The 20,288-nt window shown below is 39.1% G+C and overlaps 1 protein-coding gene across 1 annotated transcript in view; it reads left to right on the top strand.

Moving 5' to 3' along the window:
- The window catches only part of DLG5 (discs large MAGUK scaffold protein 5), a 114,221-nt gene that overhangs the window by 29,857 nt on the left and 64,076 nt on the right, over positions 1-20,288 (top strand). The window contains exon 2 of the mRNA XM_075717747.1: positions 15,480-15,548. Coding sequence (XP_075573862.1) covers positions 15,480-15,548 — 69 coding nt within the window. The remainder of the gene's footprint in view (positions 1-15,479; positions 15,549-20,288) is intronic.

The following is a 20,288-nucleotide window of genomic DNA, read 5'->3' as shown; positions in this document are numbered from 1 at the left end:
TGTAAAGACTTAAAGATTTCCTCTGGTTGGAAACAAGTTTTCAGTTTTTGCTTTTGGGGATCTCTACAGTAGCTTGGATTTCTTTTCCCTCATTTTTTTCCATTATCTCCATTCAATATTTTTTTTTAAAGTATTGATTTATTAAATATTTTTGGAAGGTTCTTTGCATTTTAAGTAAAACAGAATCAGCATAACAATCACTAATTATAAAGCCAATTTAGCCCTTCAAGTGAAAAGTTGCAGGATTTGTTTTCCCAGCAGGATAAAGTATAGTACAGGAAGGGAGAGCAATGATTTAAAGAGCTACATGCTATCAACCTTCTTTGCAGTCAAAGAATTTAAGTTTTTTCTGATGCTATTTATGAAAGAAAAGAGATGGTTATATGCTTTCATATAAATTAAAACCCTTTTGGGATTTGTTGCATTGTGAATTTTGAAATGTGAACCACTGTCTAACGGGTCAAAACTAATATTCGTTCTTCTTTCTGACAAATCTTCTAATATACTCAAAATGTCAATTTTTGGAAGATATTACCCAAGCAGAGAGGAGAGATAGTATTTCCCTTGAGGAAATTGTGGTTTAGAGCATGATTAGAGAAGTCGGAACTGTAGACTTGAGCTCCGATTGTCTATCTGCTTTTACATGCTTCGGTTTACACAATTAAACTTGCTATTTTTCTTTTTTTTTTTTTTTTTTCCCCAACTATGTGTTCTTATTAAAATCCCACAGCAACATAAGAACAGATGGGTGTGGAAAAGTTGTAATTGAATGTAACCTGGTTGTTTGTAGTTTAAATATCCTGAATATTCTTGATTTATCTAATGGAAATATAGACTAAAAATAGTTAATGTAACAACAGGAGATGATGCAGTACTATGAGAGAATAAATTAAAAAAAATGATGAAAATGTCTTGTAGAAAAGAGTTGCAGTATCAAAGACTGCTGTAAATCATGACAGGATAGTTTTAATTCTGTGCTTCTAAACAGTGATCCATCTCAACCTGTGTTTATATAGTAATTTCCTAAGCACTTTTTCATAATACAGACTAGTTGAATTTGGTCTTCATTGTAATGTGTTCCAAACATTTGGTGGTTATGGGTACCAGTAGTGTGCTAATTAATCTGAATTTAGGTCTTTTGGGGTTTTTTTGGGGGGAAGCCTTTTCTTACTGTATAGGAATGGCATGGTTTTGATTATGATTTGATCAGTGCTTAACTGTATGTCAGTGTTTCATACTGAAAGCAGTGTGTATGTGAGCTAAACAACGGGTGCAATGGATATGTTGCTTCTTCCCTCCCCCCCTCCTTTTTAAAAAAAAAAAAAAAAAGCAAACCAAAAGACGACAAACCCAGTGCCGTTCTGCTCGTGCTGTTTCTGTCTCCTGCACACCCTTGACCTCACTGGTGCTCTCATGGCTACTGCTGAAATGGGAAACAAAATAAAACACTTGATCCTGATGGCAGCTGCTCTCAGTGACAGCCATCTCCTTCAGGAACATCCCCAGTATCTTCAGAACCTGTTGAAGGAGGAAGATGTAAAGAAGGGTGGTTCACTGGAGGCTTGAAGTGGAGAAGAGGTGTCAAAGCCTGCCGTTAGGCCTATGCAACAAAGCCTGTTTCAAGGCTGCCTATGGAGGCACAATTTTTACTGCCTCTTCTGTTGCTGGGAACAGTAAAATGTGGATGTTTGTATGGTTAAATGAAGAGGTTGCAAAGTGTTACTCCAGACCACCTGGCATGCTATTTAAGGCATGTCTGTGCTGGCACCGGTAGCTGAACCTGAATGTTAAAGCTGTCCTCACTCAACCTTCACGCCTGACAAGTGATGCTGGTGGGGAGGCAGCATCCTCATCTGCTCCTCTACTCTGAGATGTAGGTGAGAGAAGATTGAGGGGAAGCCTCTGGGACAGGCAGGTGACTTTCCAAGCGGGACAGGTCTTGACTCATTTATTGGCTCAGTCTCCCCTCTCGGGGGGGGAGGCCACTCTTCTCCCCTCACAGCTCCGACTTGTGCTGTCCAATATGCCATGTTCTACTTCCTCAGTGTTGTAGTCTTGTTTTCTTTTGCCTTCTCTCCTGTCACTGTCTTAGCGGACTAGGGCATTGTATTTTCATGTGGAGTAGCATGCTGGACTTGAGTGTATTTGCTGAATTTTTAGCCTGCATCTCTTCCGCAGACTCCAGGGAGGTCTGCTGCAGTCCATTAAGCTCAGTGTGCGCTGTCATGTAATGCTAATGCTGCCGCTTCCTGGTAAGAGTGTGATTTCAGTCTTTCGGAGATACATCATCAGTGCAGCAAGCTTTAAAACTTTTTCCAGAATTGATGGAGCCGATAGCATTTGGCTGCTTGTATTGCAGGCGTTCTTTTCCTCCTTATGATTGATCTTACGGTGAATATTTGGCTTATAAAAATCCTCCCATTACTAAGATCTGCCTGGCTGTTACTAGTACCTCAAGTTCCCAGTTACTCTTTGTATGCTCACTGCAGTTGCTTGCACGGTAACCCAGACCTATTGGCTTAAAAGGTCGTAGCTAAGCCATGTTAAAAAGTCATTAGCCACTCTGTGACTTGCTAGAGTTGCAGCACTTGCTGTTGCTTTATCCCAAAAGAATAATCTCAAAAAGGCTAAAAGGCCCATCTAGCATGCTGATACCCTTGCTATGTAGGAAAAAGTCGTCTCTAGACTCTAAAATTGATTTAGTCTCCAAACAGGGTCTGTCATCAAGAAATTATGTAAAAGATGAAGCTGGAAGAAGGAGCTCCTAGGAATATCTGTGTCTAAGCGAGCAAAGTCCTTCAGCACTGCAAAACACTGTGTAGCCATGCAGGGCCGCCTCGCCGCTCTGTCAGGCCACGGCAGAGGCTGGGGACGCTGTCTCCTCCTTGCCCTGCCGTGACTGTGAGAGAGGGAAAAGTAGCAGCACTCGTGTCCTGCAGAGAAGAGGCAAAAAGGGGGAGAGGAATGTGTGCCATAATTGCTTCCAGATGAGTTCGTTTTTTTTTTTTTTTCTTTTTTCCCCCAGCATTCTCTGCTTTTAGCTCCCAGGTGGAGAGAGCATTTGTGTGCATGAGCACCCTGGTACACGGGGGAAGATGGCTTTTTGTTGTATCTAGTTACACGTGTTACTTTTGCAATTAGGAATCTTAAGCAACGTTTTCCTGTGTTATTCCCTGTGTGTGTCAGGGAGAGGTCTGCTCACACACACTGTGGCGGTGCCCGTGCCAGCGGAGGAGGTTATCAGCCTGTTGCTGCCATCATCACAGCCGAAGGTTACCTCTGGTGAGGGATGAAAAGTTCCTGTGGGTGGTGCAGCTGTAACCAGAAGTTTACCCCTGGGGCTTTCTGCAACAAATTATTTTTGTAAATAGTTTGTAGATAATAGACTTCTATAATAATCACTCAGTACAGCAGAGCACTTAAGGACATACTTAATTGCATTGTTTAAATGAGGGCATAGGTGTGGTTACTTTTTTATATCTGTGTGTTTGTCTTCTGAAAATGTGCAGTCTATGGTTCAAATATATTCTTACTTGATATCGTTACCTTCTCCACCCCATCTTCTGAGGTCATATCAGTGCTTGGCACTTTCAACAGTTGTCTGGTTAAGCTGTTACCTTTGTGAAAACTTGTACATTTCTGGAAAGACCCTGTGTAGATGCACACAGAATATTTGCTTTAAGTTGTCCAGTTTTAGAGAGGGGTCTCAGTCGCTTTGCCATGGATTCAGTGTTTCTTTTGTCTGCAGCACTTGCTCCGTGCTAGTAGCATTCACGCAGTTCTGACGACCTTCCTGTGATTGCAGATGTCCTGAAGAGGACTTAGGCCTGAAGTCTGTAGGTAACAGGGACTTATATCTCTCTTACTGAGCAGAGCCTTGGACTCTGTGCCTACAGAATAAGTATATATGTATTTAGTATGGAATTACTGCTGGCAGCAGGATTTCCTGCTCTGCAACACTAGGAGGGGAAAAAAAGCTGTATGTTTTATTCTTCCTTACTTTTGCTTACTTCAGTGGAGTGGGGAAAAAAAATAAACTTGCCAAGGAGACAAGAAATCTGAGATTAAATGGTTTAGCTTAGATATCTTTTCTGTTACCATTTCAAGTAACAATCGCTGCAAACAGACAGAAGAGGCTTGGATACAAGCCCTCTTCTGTACAAAAGCGCATGTAGTTTTTTCCATTGTAACAACACAACAAAGTTGAATTCTCTGACATACCTTAACGAAACCATCTCAGGATGTTCTTTTCTGTTGTTTTTCCTGAAGGGGGGATACTTAGAGGCTGAATATTGAAGCACGCTATGAAGAGCAATATGAGGAGAATTCATTTTTTAGGGCTTAGTTGGGGAGTATGCATCTCCTTTCAAGGTTGAAAGGAGGTTATTTGAGCATTATGCCAGGTTTCATACCAAGTAATGTGAATCACTTTTTCTAGAGGTGCATGGTTTGAAAAAGTCAAATCTCATAATGCCACTTGATTTTCAAAGGAAATGTGGTGAGTATTGACTCGCATACAGTCCAAGTTTGGATGATTGTATTGATAGATTTCTTGTAGTCCTTATGAGCAATATATGTGTGCTAGTTTGTAAGTTGTAGGAAAATGGGGAATTTGGGGTAGAAACAACAGGCTCATAAGTTTTCCTAATTAGTTGTTATTTATAGCATTTAATATGGAGAACAGCATGTGAGGAGATACTGTGTAACCATAGCTTCTTCAATCAGTTGCTGGTTTAGTTCTTGAATAGTAACAGGGGCTGCTTTTTGAGAAGAGCGTTCCAACTGCTTTGTTCCATTTCTTGTTAGAAAGAGAAGTTTGGCCCTTGTCAGTGTGCTAGGGCTGTAGAAATCAGAAGGATATTCAGAGAAGATAGCTTTACGAGATTAAATTGCACACGGGCAGGTTTAGATAAGGTAGATAGTATGGGGAGAGGGAAAAAAGCCTTTGGACTTTGGTATGTTACTCCTCTGCTTGGAATCACAAAGGACTGGCCTAAACACAGCCTTTTTCTTTCCTGAACTGTAAATAGCACAGCCCCTTGGTGTGATTGTGGTTAGGTTTGTGTTGAGGTGCTTATTTCCTTGTGTGCCTCGTTCTCCTGCTGTACAGGAGAAAGCTAGAAAGATGTTAAACCCCTTTGTCCTTGTTTAAAAGTCTGCAGAGTAGGAAAGCTATGTGGCTTTAACTGTACCGTTATCATCGAAGCAGATCAGTACTTATATTTAGACTACATTTATGCATGAGTGTAGGTACATGTGTGCTCTTGATGAATTGTCCTAAAGAACCAGTCTGAACTGTAGCGCTTGGTCGTTATGGGCAAAGTTTGAAAAAAGCTTAGGTTTGGCACAAGACGGACGCTCTTGTCACCAGCAGTTCCAGGCGCACCTCCGGCTGCTTCTGCAGAGAAAATACCTGGTTGCAAGACGGAGTGAGTTAATGAAAGGACTGGATGCGTTAAGGGGCTAATCTTGAGGAATTAATGCTTGCTTTCCTTGTTACTTGGTACTTTTCCAGTCTTTTGAATATCAGCGTCTGCAGTTTTAAATACCTGTAGCTGCTTTTCCCTTTGTTCTTCCATGTAGGTTTTTTTTATGGCATGGCCTCTTTACAAACATAATGACATGGTTACTTTCATTTAATTCCAAAATTTAAATTAAATTTTAAATATAGCATTTAGTTGTAGAGTTAATAATGCTATTTTTTAAATTTTATTTTGGCATTTGTATTACCTGACTGTACAATCATTTAATGAAATAATATATTACAAAGCTCTGTGTATATCTGTGCAAACTAAATGAAGTTTGAATTTCTTAATTGTCACCATTGCAAATTTAGTAAGGCTGTGGCTGATTGAGAATGCATTTGTAGGGATCTAGTATTTACCACCTTCACCCCACAAGTTTATTGCTTTTGGCTGCATAGCGTGTGGGTATTTTCTGAACATAATTTACTTTCACTTAAATCTTCTAGGGTCAGTTGCAAATGGCAGACAGTGTCATCCTCCAGAAGTCTCAGTTAGATTACTTGCAAAGCTTCTGGAATATAGCTTGATGTAAAGAATTGCCTCCGGATATGGAAATAACTTTGCAAAGTGAGCTTTCCCTGGAAGAAGTGCTGCATAACAAAATGGACAACCAACAAGCCTTTCTTGAAACTTTAAGAACTGGTTAGCATGCTAGGAAAAATAGATGTGAACATATTACTATCTGGACTTAAAAGAGGCTAGCAAGGAGATTTGAAGGTATTAAGGAATAATATTTCTGTCAAAGCTTAATGAAAGGGAAGGATATTCTAAGAGGTGTCTATTCCCAGCCCAAATAATGACATGTGACTTGGTGTGTCATCTGTCTACCCCTCTTTCCTCCAGAATAAAGATGGATGTATAATATTTCCTTATATTTAAGAATTGTCACTCAACTCTCAACTTGGTGATGTTCTTAAATTTTGTGCCCCAGCATTAAAGGGGATTGGAGTGGACTTTTCTGGATGACTTCTCATATTTCCCAATTCACCTTTTTTTTTCTCCAGTTGTGGTGAGCAATAGCACCCTTCAGTCGTGGCCTAGGAGGAGTCCAGATTGTGTCTCTGCTTCTTCAGTATCGGTGGCTGGAGCTGCCCAGTTAGCTCTTCACATACCATGCATTTACAGCCTAGAAGAGCTCTAGTAGTCAGCACCAGGCTCAGCAGGTTTGAAGTGTGAGTGCCTGTGGATAGAGACCATTCATAGCAAGAGCAATGTACTGGGACAGTTCCTTAACTTCCTGTTTGCTGAGATGCCGTGACTACTGCTCTGCCCTGTACTTGGCAATAAAAGTCAGAAAATGGACCAGAGAGACTGAGTAGTGGCCTTGAAAATGACATTTTCTGAATGTCTGACAGACGACGTTATCTAGATACAGGGCAGATGAGAAACTTTTTAGAAACAGATGGGTCTGAGTTACCACAATGTATTTGGATAGTGTTGAAGAATAGGCAGTTGGGACCAAATGGGACCAGGCTAGGTGTAAGGGTAGGCAGAATTGGAACACACTTTGAGCAGTGATACAGAGAACAAAAAAGTGAAGTTTGCAGATGCTCCTTGGGTGGGGTAGATGGGTGGTACGCCGATGCCCTCTCACTGCCATGGGTGTACACAAAGAGGAATCTGTAGCTGTTCCCTGTTGGAGTTGGCATCTCACCGATGGCTGTAGGGACAACGAGTACTGTGCTCAAGATTATGTGGGTCCATGAGGGCCTGCTGCTTTCTGGTGACTGCCATCACTGCGCTGCCCAACTGAAGAAGCCTTGGGCCCTACAGCAATACCTGGAATATCCAGTGAATGATCAGAATGCCATTTTGCAGGACACTGTGCAGATGGAATACTGAAGGAGCACATGCTTGCCAAGTGGATTTAGGCCCTAGGTTATCTGATTTTCTTTTCCTAAAGGGAGAGGGATTGGTGAACGTCCTCTACTACTACACTTTAGTAATCTGGGAGGTTTAATGAAAATTTACATCTCTCTACCTTAATAAACAAAATTAATTATATCCTCTTATGTATAATTTAGTGAGTAATCTAGATTAAGAAGATAACTTTAAGAGAAACAGAGTTCAAGATTGCAGGAGGCTTGTTAAAAAAAGTGAAATGCTGCTGTTTTCTCTCTCTCCTACCACCCCAACCCACTCACCCCCCGCCCTTGGTTTATCATACCTAATCCAGCAAACAAATGTAATGTTTCTGATGGCTAGAAGCGAGAGAAAAAAATAATGGGTATGCTGGGCTTTTTACCAGTAGAACGGAGATGGGTTTTCCCAGAATACGTTAACTGGCATTGTTAAAGCAGCTATATTAAAAATAATTCATCAAAAAGATTTCTGTGTTTGATAAGGTAGTCAGCTGTAATACCACATCATGTTTGTAGAACAGAAGACAGCACTGCTGCATTGATAATAACGCAAGGACCACCTGTATAATCCACGTGAGCTGAAACGTGTGACAATTTGTTTCACCTACCTGCATTGCAGTTTTACTAAGACTTGACTTTAAATGCAGCTTTTTTGTATCTGTACTACATGCTGAGGTTAAAGACTCTGGAGCCGGTTATTCTTTTCTCTGCCTTTTGAGTGTCAGCCTACAAAAACATGCATTGCTCTTGTAAGAAAGTTAGCAGTGAAGGCAGTGTGTGCAGTTCTACAAACTGAAAGTTGTTCTTGTGCCAAAATCTGAGTAATATAAGTTTGCATGCTGATATTTTCACGGTAGCTAGGTATGTTGCTGTTAGCCTTAAAATAACTGTTGAAAAGTCATCACCCATCTTGCTGCACTACCTAATGGAAATTCAGGGCTGTAAGAGGAGGGCATGGTGATTTGCTGTTGCAGTTCTCCTGAGCTGAAATGGAGTGTTGGAGACAAATGACTTGTCAAGACAAAATGCACTCACTAAAGTAGAGTTAAAAGCCATCCCAGTCAAAAAGCAAGAAGACAAAGGTTAAAGCAGTTGTTTCTGGTTCAGAACCTGAATTGCTGCAGGACTTCTTGAATAAGTAATAGCAGCAGCAATTATGATTACATCTTTGGTCCTGCTGCTCCAGCAGATATATTTAATCACTTCTGATGTGGTTTCACGGAGTGCAAGAGATTAAATCAGTCATTTTATGTATAAATTGCAAAGAAAGAAATAAAAGATTGGAAGCTAGCAAGGGGTGTTATTTCTAGCTGACCTGATATACTTGGGTGTGGTTTTGTTTCTGTTTTAAGCAGTCATACGTTTTTGTGCCTCTTTACTTCCAGTTACCAATTGGTAATAGCTGCTGTCCTGCTAATAAAAATTCATGGTAATTTGGCTCTTAAACATTGCTTCTGTCCCACCTCTTTAAGGCATTATTAGAGCAGCATGTCCATGGCAAAATAGCTTGAATGCTGTCAGCTGGAGCACTGTCATCATGGGTGTGTTGTGAATCATGCTATGCAAATTCAGATCTGTAAAGATTTTTAATCTTTTCTGTGCTTCTTTGCGTGAAAAGAGGATGATTTGACCCAGTGCTCAAAATGCGGTAGACAAAACCAAATAATGCTAATAAAGTATGTGGACAGCAGCAAGTGTGTCCTAATGATAAAGTGATAATGTAGAAAAATTAACTACTTTGTTTTCTTGTCTCTTGCCCTTTCCTCTTATCTTTCTCACTGCCACTCTTCCGCTTTTTTTATTGAAGGCACCAATGTCTGCTTCCTTTCATCATTCACATTGTAGTAAGATGCACAATAGTGCAGTGACTTAGATTTCTCGTAAAGACAGGTTGTAAAATTTTTTCAGTGTAACTTGCTGTATTGCTTCATGGCTAAAGGAAAAAATAGCTATAGCAATGAGTGTAGATGTTGCTAGATAAGGTACACTCAAGGAATGCATATTGAGAAATATCGATCTGTGGGTTTATTCTACTATGAAGTGTTTTGAACAGATGTTGCTAAGAAAATAGGAATTTTACAAATATTTATGTCGTGTTGTTTTTAACAGCCTGAAGATCAAACGCTGTACTTGGCTGTATAACTTGACAACTAGGAACTTAAGCAGCTGAACTCAGGGCTTCTTTACTGACATCTTTGGCCTCTGGCAAGTTACTTAACTTTTCTGAATCTAAACCTACGCAGATATTGTCATATTAGATTAGAATCAGCCTGACTTGTTATTCCATCACCAGCGTTGGTTTTTACTAAAAGTTTCAGAGAAAGGTGCCAAAGTCCTCATTCCTGTGTGAAGTGTTCTGTCCTTAACAAGAGTTTATTCTTAGTAGCTTAGAAGTGAAAGATGGCTTAAGCACTAAAGTATCTATCTTTTCAAAAACCACACTTTTAATATTAATATCTTAATATTTCTGAAGTAGGTTGTTGTAAAATGTTTTCTCCATTGTAAAAGGAAAATAAACTTTTTGGCCCTCGCTGCCTCTGTGAAACTGTTATAGACTGAGGCATTTGGGAAATAAATTGTAAATTTTTAGCTGCTTGATTATTTAAAAAGCCGTTTAACGGTCATTTAGTTTTCATGCTGTCCCAAAATTAAGAGGATTTTATGCTGCAGGGCACAGTATTAAGGAACTGTAGGTGTGCAGAATAAGGAATAAAGCCCTGTTTAAAAGTAGATGGGGGAAGAGACAGCCAACTTGTGCTGATAGGACCTCTACTACTGTTTTACTGCTAAGTCTGTACCTTTGTTCTTGGAGTTACTGATATCCTTAAAGGTGAGTGACTGTGAAACATTTGAAATACGTATGACATGGATGGAAGCAAATACCCAATTGAAGGTTTTGTGTTAGGTCAGACTTTAGCATCTGAACGTCACAGAGCTTGCCAGAAATGACTGTGTCTTACGATTTCTGATAAACCTGGCTGCACAGGCTGCCAAGAAAAGAATAGCCTCAGAGAGAGAGAGCATGGCAGATCCATGTGATCTTAAGCTCTTTGGGCAGTTTTGTTTGTTGTAAAGGCAATGGGAACATTGTAATCTGGGTCATTTCCAGTTTTAATCAAACTTTTTCGCTCCCCCACAGCAAGTAGGAGTCTTGCCAAAGTCAGTTTGGTTTGCTGCACGGAGATGTGGATAAACAAATGTTTGCCACACTGCCCCCTCATCCGGTGCGTTGGACCTCCATCAGAAAAATCATTTGCTGACAAGAAGTTGAATCAGCTGGCAGTCACTGCGCTGGGAAGGGAGGGAGGAGGAAGAGCAGGGTTTAATTAACAATGGAAATTCGCAGCAGGGGAGCATGGAGAGTTTTTTCATGTCATTCTTAAAAGCTGAGGTGTAGCAAAAGAAATTCGTGCAGGCGTAGCGCTCCTTCTAGGCTCAGTCCTACGGTGAGCTAAGTCTTCTTAGTTAGTAAACGTGCTTAATTTAGGAGTCAGCCATACTGCAGATGGTAATGCAATCCTTAAAGATGGGTGACTTGCAAAGAGCTGTGCAGCTAAGACCAGAGCACTCCTCATCTTGTGGGGTGAAACACCTGATGCCCCTTGAATTAAACCCTGGTTCTTCACATGCTGAAACAAGTTCAGTATACCTGCCTCTTTGTCCCTGTGCTGAAAGTGTGTATCTGAGGGAGTAATTATTCTCATTCCTACACAGTCATTTAGTTAATATAGCAAATTTTGGAAGATGAAATAGCCTTCTTTCAGTTGAATTATAAATACAATTTTATAAATGTTTGAGAGTAAAAATGTACATTATGGGGGGAAGTGAATTGAAAGCATATGTGCAATGAATTTTGGAAAGTTGAGTCCCTGTGTTTTATTCTGCCACTACAGTCCCCTTGCGTACACTGTGCTTTAGAGCCATGAGCAGAGCTTGCGTATGTATGCATATGGTGGAGGAGGATGAGAAAGTTCTATGGAGCCGTGGCAATCCTGACATTCAGCTTATCTCCACATAATGAAATTTGAACACAGTATGGTTTTTTTCTCAGAAGTCATTCAATAATTTAGCATTTAGTCCTAGCAGAAATTTTACTTGATCCTTTGTGCTGCTTTCTTACAGAAGGTACCAAGCGCAAGCTTGTTTTGGAGGCTTTACTGTGAGATTAGCTGGCTTGTCTCTTTTAGTCTCTCCTTGAAGTATAGGTGATGCCCAGTGTTACGTGGCGTTTCATAATTCCAAGGTTAGAAAGACAGGAGAGAGAAATGCTCTGGTTTAATTTTGTGCTAATAATTTAATTCCATCAGTCTAGATTTGGCATTGCTGATGAGGGAGTTACTTGGTTAGACAGTTGATGTCTTCTTAGGACATGTAACTCTCCCTCCCCCCCATCATTATCTTTCTTAACAAGGAAAAAATATGTATCACTGTTTTGTTGTGGATGTTGTGTAAAAGATGGAGGCAAACTAGAATCCAGTTCCTCTGCTGTCCCTGGAGGTGGCTTCCACAGTTAAGCAACTAGTTCCTTTCCTGAATTTGCGAGTTTTTAAGTGGCCTTCCTGTCATCTGACTGATAAAGACGTTAATAACTTAAGGAAATCTGACTTGCTCTAATTGTTGAAAATAGAAGGAAATGGGATTCTTAAGATTCTCAAGTATATACCGCAGCAGTTTCTAAATCCCTCTGCTCTGCCAAAGCTGTTTAATACAGCCAGGAACTGATCCAAAGCTTAAATCTGGATGAGCAAAAAAGAAATGCCCCAAAAGCAAGTCTGCCATGCAAAGACAGGATGCTTATGCTCTTTTTCCTCTCTGTATGGATGTGTATCTGTAAAAAGCCTTTTTTTTTTTTAAAAATTAAGTATGAGTAGTATCTACCATGTTTCCTCAGAATCCTGTCATTTCAAGTTGTAATTTTGAACTTAAAGAATATGTCAGCAATTGTTATGAGTCAGTGAATTGAAATCGAATATAGCAAGTTTTTGTACCGGAGGACTTTGGCATGTGAGGTGAATACTAGCAGAAAAATTGCGATAGACATATTTGTGTGGTGAAAGGCATGTGAACCCCTAGGTGTGAAACACTTTCGACATTAACCCGAAAAAGTAGTCGTGGCTTCTTGTTGGGTTTTGTGTTCTAATCTTATTTTTTGTGGAATTTGACAAGATGGACAGTCAGAAAGTTTTAAGAATTTGAAATGAAGTGGAAGGTTGCTTAGCAAGGTCAGGGGATGGCTCTGCAACAAATTTCTTAACATACCAGGGTTGTGGAGCTCATGAATAAACAGGGTGTTCCAGCGCCTGTGGCTGTAGAAACTAGCTTGTGCCTTTTTCCTTGCCTTTTTGCCTGTGTCTGAATTCCTGTTAGGGTGAATTTGAGCTTTTTCATTTATGTGAGGAGGCATCCTATAGGGTGGGGAAATCCTGTCTGGGAGCGTTTTCAGGTACTACTGAGGTATTGCTAGTTTGATCAAGCAGAATATGTTAAGTATGATGCTACATTAGCCTGAATTGAATACACGTATGTGTATCAGTTAGGTACCTAAAGATGAATTTTCACATTGTGAAAGCTATGTAGAGTCCTCTGGTTATTGCTTCTGATGCTTACTAATACTGCTTCTGATGACAAAGGTGGCACGTGTTACAGATAATGGACTTAAATCCTGTGTAGCTTAAAAACAAACCAAAAACAAACATTCCCACAAACAGCCTTGGAAGCTAAACAAATGCTATTAGATTTTTGTTTTTTGTTTTTTGTTAGAATTGCAGAATTATGAATGGGTCAGATGATTCCTTCCTTCTTCACGATTGTACGTTTTCTTGTGGTAACATGCCGTGCATACTGGATCTTGTATTTACAAATCTGAGCTAATGTTTTAAGAACATTGCTAGGGAGAGTCATATGTCTCTGCTGATGAAGTCAGCTTCACGAAACTTTTCTGTCTATTCTAGAGAGCAGAATATAACTCGTTTTAAGTCCTGGCTCTGCCTTTTAACACAGGAAGAGAAGATGGAGAGGATCAGTGCTTCTTGAAGATAAATAAAAGCAACATCAGCTATGATGATGACATTTTGAGTCTTTTCTTTCTTCACTCTTAAAAAGAAGTGAAAGCAGCTAACAATCAGTAAAAGTTTGTTTAGGTATGGGACTCCTACATAATGTTTCAGAGGAAGTGGGCAATTTTGCCTTACATTGCCAAGTATAATGAAGTGTCACTTCTTGGCACGAGATTTTATTGTGCTTGAGTCCCATACAGTTTTGATACAATCTCGGTACACATTGTCTATCATAAAGTTGTCCTACTTTGTTTAATATAATGATCTGTGGGTTTTTTTTTTTTTCAAGCTTCCCTTATGATTCTAGTCTTTCTAGTCCAGACTACAAGAAATACAGCAAGTCATACAAGTTTAGAATATGCAAAGAGGTTGATTTTAATTAATGCAGAAATTACTTTGCTTTTAATAAGCTTTAATGAAATAGGAACACAGCTTGAATTTTTATGTGAATATGTTTGAAATGGAAGCAAAAATACATAGCAGATTTTTTCTTCTTTTATTCTGAAGCCAGTGTGTCAGTGACATGCTTGTCGTGTTTTATTTAAAAATCAGAACAAAGCAAAAAACCTCACATCCTGTGCAATCAACCAGAATTATTTGTGACTGATACTTTTTGAATAATTTTTCACAGAGATTTGTCAGGTTAAACAGTCTACTTCAAGACTCATTTCCTTTTTTGGTACTTATTTTCTGCAATGTCTGCTAATAAAACCAGAGGATTTGCTTGGAGGGAGTTTTCCTTGCATTCAAATACTTGTTTAAGTTTGCTTTTGTCTAGACATCACTCTTTTTATCAAATGTTGGAGCCTCATTCTTTGTCAAGATAAACAAACACACCCCATTAAAGTTGGATTCCATGTCATTTTTACTAGCTGAAGACCAGGCCCTATAAGTGTGTGTGCTTTTTTTTAAATTCACTTTGCTGTTATTGCTTGTGTTATTAGTGAACTTATTTTTTCACATCTTGTCTTTCCTTCATCTAAGACCATGGTAGTTACAGATGTCATGTCTTTTCCTAGTGAGAAGCAGAGGAGATGAGCAATAACTAGGATTTCTTTCTTACTTTCCAGCCTGTCCTTTCTTTAATCTATTTCAAAGGCAGATCCATGTGTTTAATCTCACGCTGCTTCTCAGGTTTTATTTCTTAATTTCAAAGAGGCTGGAAGAAGCAAATACTGAAACATAAGATGGAGGACTATAGGAAAAGCAGCTCCTGAAAGTACTGAAACTGTCTTTGAGCTTGGCTGTTGTGAAGACAGGTCTCGCATCCTGGCTAGTGCTAAAATGGACCAGGTTTCAAACCGCTTTTGCACATAATCACTCCATGTCTTTACTGCGGCCCGTTTATCCTGTTTGTGAGGGGTGGCAGAGCTGTTTGGTTTGTAAGGTTTTGAAGTAGGACCTGTTTTTCTAGTTCTTCTGGTAAGTAAAATCTAGCATACTTCTAAAATACCTAAAATAAAAGGTGCCTCTGTCTATTGATCTATTAATAAGTGAAAAAATATATCGTCAGTAACAGCAGATGGCTTTGTAGGTCCTTGCTTTTAAGATCAGATACTGGAAGTTGCAAATGGATGCGAGTAAAATTTATTTACCAATTAAATGAAATTTCTAAGTCTGAAGCTCAAGTGTAGGAATGCAAATCAGTTACACAATGAAATAGGAGCTGGTACATGTAAAAAGATAAGAAACCAAAGCAAATTCTGACTGTTGTCACAGGTATCACTCATAATCTTCATAATGTAGAGATGAAATTCTGTATTTCAGGTCTATCTGAAATAACCATTGCATTAATTCAATATTTTGCTGAACTCATTTTTACCATTTCATCCAGAATGATTTCTTACTCAGCGCACAGTGCAATGCTCATTTACAAATTACACTTTTCCTGTTAGATTTGTATGCGTTAGTGGCGTGTGCTCTCTCCAATTCAGTGCGTTTGGCATCTGCAGTATCGAGAAAATGAATGGTTAGCTTGGTTTGGGGAGAGGAAAAAAAAAAAAAAAGTAATACTGTCTTTATTTTTCTAATTTTAGGGTCTACTTACAGTGTGCTGTCCATAATGCCTTCCGATTCTGAAAGCAGCAGTTCTCTGAGTAGCATTGGTGAGTAAAGTATTAATCTAACACCTTGATGAGTTTGTCTTTTGGAAGATGGGAGAACATGTTTTTAAGGTTGCCTTTGAGAAGGGTAGAGGGATTCTGGTCATAAAATCAAAGAAATTGAACTAGAAAATGTAACCATGCATCTTCACCAGGAAAAAGTATACTCATTTTGTGTAGTGCAAGTTAAGCCTTTTCATGGCCGTATGCAGTTGTTGCCAATAAAATGTTACATTTGGATACATTAAATGATGTAACTATGCTTTGAGTTACTTAGTAAAATAATGTAAAAATGGCAATGTTAGGCATAAGCCTGTGCATACAAAAATATATATAGGCATGTACGTGTATGTATATATTTATGTAGATGTGAAAATTGTAGTCAGAGTCAAAAACATCATAGAAATTAAAAATAGTAGTCAAGGTCATAGCCCTTTAAACTTTCGGAAGTGGCTGCAAGCTTTAACCTTTTTTTCCTGCATGAAATGAATTGCTTCATTTTCTCTGTTTTTAATGTCATTGGGAAAGACAAAATGGTTTGGGAAAAAAAAAAAGAAAACCAACAAAAAACCCCAAACCCCAAAAAACTAGAGGAAAAAGAAATGTGGAGGAAAGACCTCTGACAAGATGATCTTGGAATAGCCATATTAGCTGTCAGTTTTCTTCTTCATTGTGAAATCTATGTAAAAGTCACTTGCCTTGGATAGGGAATGTAGGCTCTTGCATATTTAAAGTTCCAGTGTTGTGTCAGGCATCTGTAGACTTCCCTGAGAGCACCAGGCAAGTCAGTTTTCTGTTTAAGGATGTGGGTAGACATCTGTTGCAGTCATTGAGTTGAACTTTTAACTCCAGCATGCAGGAACAAGATTTTAGGGTTGCCTGAACTATTTGGTGAAAATACGGGAAGCTGTGACATGTTAGTTTGATTTTTGTCAAGATCACACTTGTATGCTATTACCTGAAGGAAGGGTATGATTTAATTTGCGATGAATAAATTGGGACTGAAAATAGGAAGAAGAAAGCTTCTAAATTTTTAGGATAACCAGACTCAAAAAAAGGAGCCTTCCAAAGAAGGAAGTTCTTCTCAGGTGAAATCATCCAATTATTCCACAAACTTACTGGAAGTGATACCTGAGATAGAAGATGCAGACAGTCCTTTCTAGTCCTGTGTTCCTGATTTTCAAAAGGATTTTAAAACCATTTTTTGCAATTTATGTAACTTTGTGAATGCACATACTCAATTCTTTTTATCTGATCTTTTATAATTTTGGAAGTAAAGGTAGGTAGATGAACAGCTAGTGTCTTGCCATCAGAAGAGAACTTTTGCTTTAACAGTAACCACTTGCAAGCTACAGATACCTGGCCTCTATTTTCAATTTTATTAATTTTCTGTGGCATAGTCCCTTACGGGATTCCTGTTTCTGAACACTTACTTAGTATGAGTCAGAACCGAATTCTTTCCGAACTATGTTTTGTTCATGTTTTAAAGTAGTGACGTTCATACTGAATCCTGATCTGTGTATTTTACCTAAAGGGCTGTACTTGGAAGTGTTTCATGCCTTTGGTGTGTGCAGTGATCAAAGTTGTAAATAACCTAAAAATTAAGTGATCAGCTATTAAACAAAACTTGTGAGGTAATATTCTCCATAGTTTTGTTTCATTCAAATGATTAAAGTGAGTTAGTTGTTTAATATTTAGTACGTTAACAGCTGGGGGAATTCTTTGTTTGAAGGTGGCATGTTTGTTTTGTGGTCTGGTTATAGATTTGTTATTCATGAGTATCATTTATTTTCCCAATCATTTTCTCTCCCCACATCTTGTTCTGCAAGAGATAATATTTTTAATGTGACCTAATAGCAAGGGCAAAATTTCTTCGCTTAATAACCAACAAATCCTAATAGACATGTTTGCAAGTCACTTCAAAGCTGCAGTCAGATTATTTTAATACTGACTGATTTGTTGAATGACAAACCATCATAACTGAAACTGTTTGCATGCCAGCTCCCCGAAGGCTTCATGTGACTTCTTTGAATGGAATCCCAACAAATACTGAGTTGCTATAGCATTTCAGGAATTTTACATACGTCTTCCCCCGCCCCGTCCCCATCTTGCTGGAATACGTTTTCACAAGGGTAGTTCTGTGCATTGGAAACTCTTAAGTTTTGCCTGTGAAATGAACGCGTCAGTGAAAAAAGGTAAATAGCTCATGGTTTGGAGATGATGTAAGCTATGTTCAGTTTGACATTGATAGTTACGTGTACGCACACATGCATGTAAAGGAATATTGTTCTTTCCCCACTCGTGCCTTCCTCATGGCGCAGAAAAGGGATCTATTTTATTATTTCTGAGTTCAAAACACGGGTTTTCATTAATATTTAACAAATTCTTATTTCTGGTTTGCCTTGCTTCTGTCGAGCAGCTCAGAAACACATTTACACCTTTGACCTTTCAGAAGAAATGAGAAAGGCATTGGGGCCACTAATTAAGCCCAGATAAAGACTCAGAGTGAATCTTAGCATCTTCTAATTAGGAGAGATAATACAATCTTTCATTTGTAGTCTTTGGATTCCATAGTTCATAAAGGTAACTGGAGAAGGGTATGTCCATGTGCTTCACCTTTCCCTCCTAACCTTAATCACCCTAGCTATTGTTGGAGGTGGTTTCTGCTGCCAGCATTCTTAATTAAATGGTCTTTTTCTGAAATACTTCCAAGTAAGCCAGGATGTTGTGAAATTTAGATGATTCTATATGCTTTACAGCTACCCTGGGTTTCAGAGTTAATTTATGAAGCTGATGTATACAACAATGGGCTTATTTTCCAGAAGACAACCCTGATCTAAGAACTAAGCTTAAATAGTACTAAGACGACAGTTCTTAAAGTGTAGTTCTAAGAAAACATGGGCTTAGCCTCAGTCAAATAAATGAAACATGATGCTGGGATTTGCAAAGGAAGAGGGAAAGGTGGGAGAACATCATTTTATCACTGTATAAACCCATGTTGTGCCCGAGTCTTGGGGTATATTTGCAGTTTTGATTCTCCCATTGAAAGAGAAGAGGGCAGCAAGCATGCAGAGCAGCAGCATGGATGAACAGTTACAGAGCATCTTCTGAATGGGGAGCAGCTGGACACGCTGGGGTTCTCTTGTCTTCAGGATGGGTATAATCCTAATATAAGAGGAGAGCAAGGAGTGATGTAACTTGTATACTAAACTCAGAGAAGAGTTTAGGGCTAGTCTGTCCAAAGTACTGTGGTGTCATCCAAGCTTTTTTTTTTTCTTTCCCTGCCTAGATGGGCTTGCAGGGTGTGAGGGATGCAGAAAGAATGGATTTCCAGCCTCACACATATGTGGTAGAATAATGAGTTGCGTGGAAGCCAGTTTTCCCACCTGTGTACCAGCTTTGGAGAAGACTCCTCTTTGCAGGTTTATCTGTCTTGACCATAGGTTTATCTGCCTTTTTTCTTTTGTATTTGTATGTAAATAAAAATTAACATGTGACAGATCTTTGCTTTACAGCAAAGTATTATGTATTTTCCTCACCATTCAAAATTGGTTTAGTTGACAATATTTTCTTTTTTCCCTTATGCTTCCTTCCTTTTCTTTCCTATGTATTAATAAAGTTCATGCTGTGCATGTAAAATAGGTCGTTTTGATGGAACTGAGGGCAAATATTTACTGTTAATTTCCAGAAGAGGTACGATATAAACTGCTGTAATCCCTGCATCCCAGCATTGTGCTTCAGCCCCACCTTCTTCCACCCAAAGGAACAAATCCTCATTAAATTGTCATGCTCTCTCTGTTTCCTTTCTCTTTGCTGTTGGCTAATCACAAAGATTTTTGTGTGTAAATAGAAGGATCCTTCATCTGCCCACTCCCCATGCCCAGCAGACTCTCTGAATGAAGCTACAATCCTGCATTTCTGACATCAGAATAATTATTTATGGAGATTCAGTGCCTGGCGTGCCAAGCACAGAACAACAGTGTCACTTAGGAATTGGATAGAAACCAGTAACAGAGCTATACGTGACAGTCGCTGGCTAGTCTCCCACTTGACCGGTCATGATAACAGAGAGGAAAAGAACACAGAATAAAGACCCCCTTTTTAAAAAAAGAAAAAAGAAAAAAAAAAAAAAAAGCACCAGTTTGTATAGTGCACTCAGTCATTTGACATTTATAATTTTGAAGATGAATGCTCACCAAGCACTGAATTGAACTTAAATGACATGGTCCTGGACAACGGGCTCTAGGTAGTCCTGCTTGAACAGGGGGGTTGGAGCAGATATTCCTTCTGTATCTCAGCAGATGGTTTGCTGGACCTGTAAGGAAAGATGGAAGGCCTGTGTTCTGAAAGATTATCTGTAGATGATATAATATCAGCCAGATATCGCCCTACTTAATGATACTGCAGCCTGAAATCATCAAATTCGTTTCCTATGGGAAGTAGTAACACAGCATCCGTACTAGTTTCTGTGCATCTCTTGATTATCTACTCTACTTCCAGTTTCCATCTTTCTTACATTTTACTTTCCTTGCTCTTTTCTTCCAAAATCAGGCTCCTTTCTTCCTTTTTACAGTAGCCGGGTAAGTTACTGTTCTGGCCCATGTTGCCTAAAAAAGCCTCTGTGAACTGACTTACAGGGTATGTTTCAAGACTCTTGATACCCAGTACTACTTTTACAGCCTCCAGTAACACATTACTGACCTGAGCAATATGATGCCATGAAAGCATTCTAGTTTCTGGAAT

The sequence above is a fragment of the Pelecanus crispus genome, chromosome 10, assembly GCF_030463565.1.
Source record: "Pelecanus crispus isolate bPelCri1 chromosome 10, bPelCri1.pri, whole genome shotgun sequence".
NCBI lineage: Eukaryota > Metazoa > Chordata > Aves > Pelecaniformes > Pelecanidae > Pelecanus > Pelecanus crispus.
This window is presented reverse-complemented; position numbering and strand designations above follow the sequence as displayed.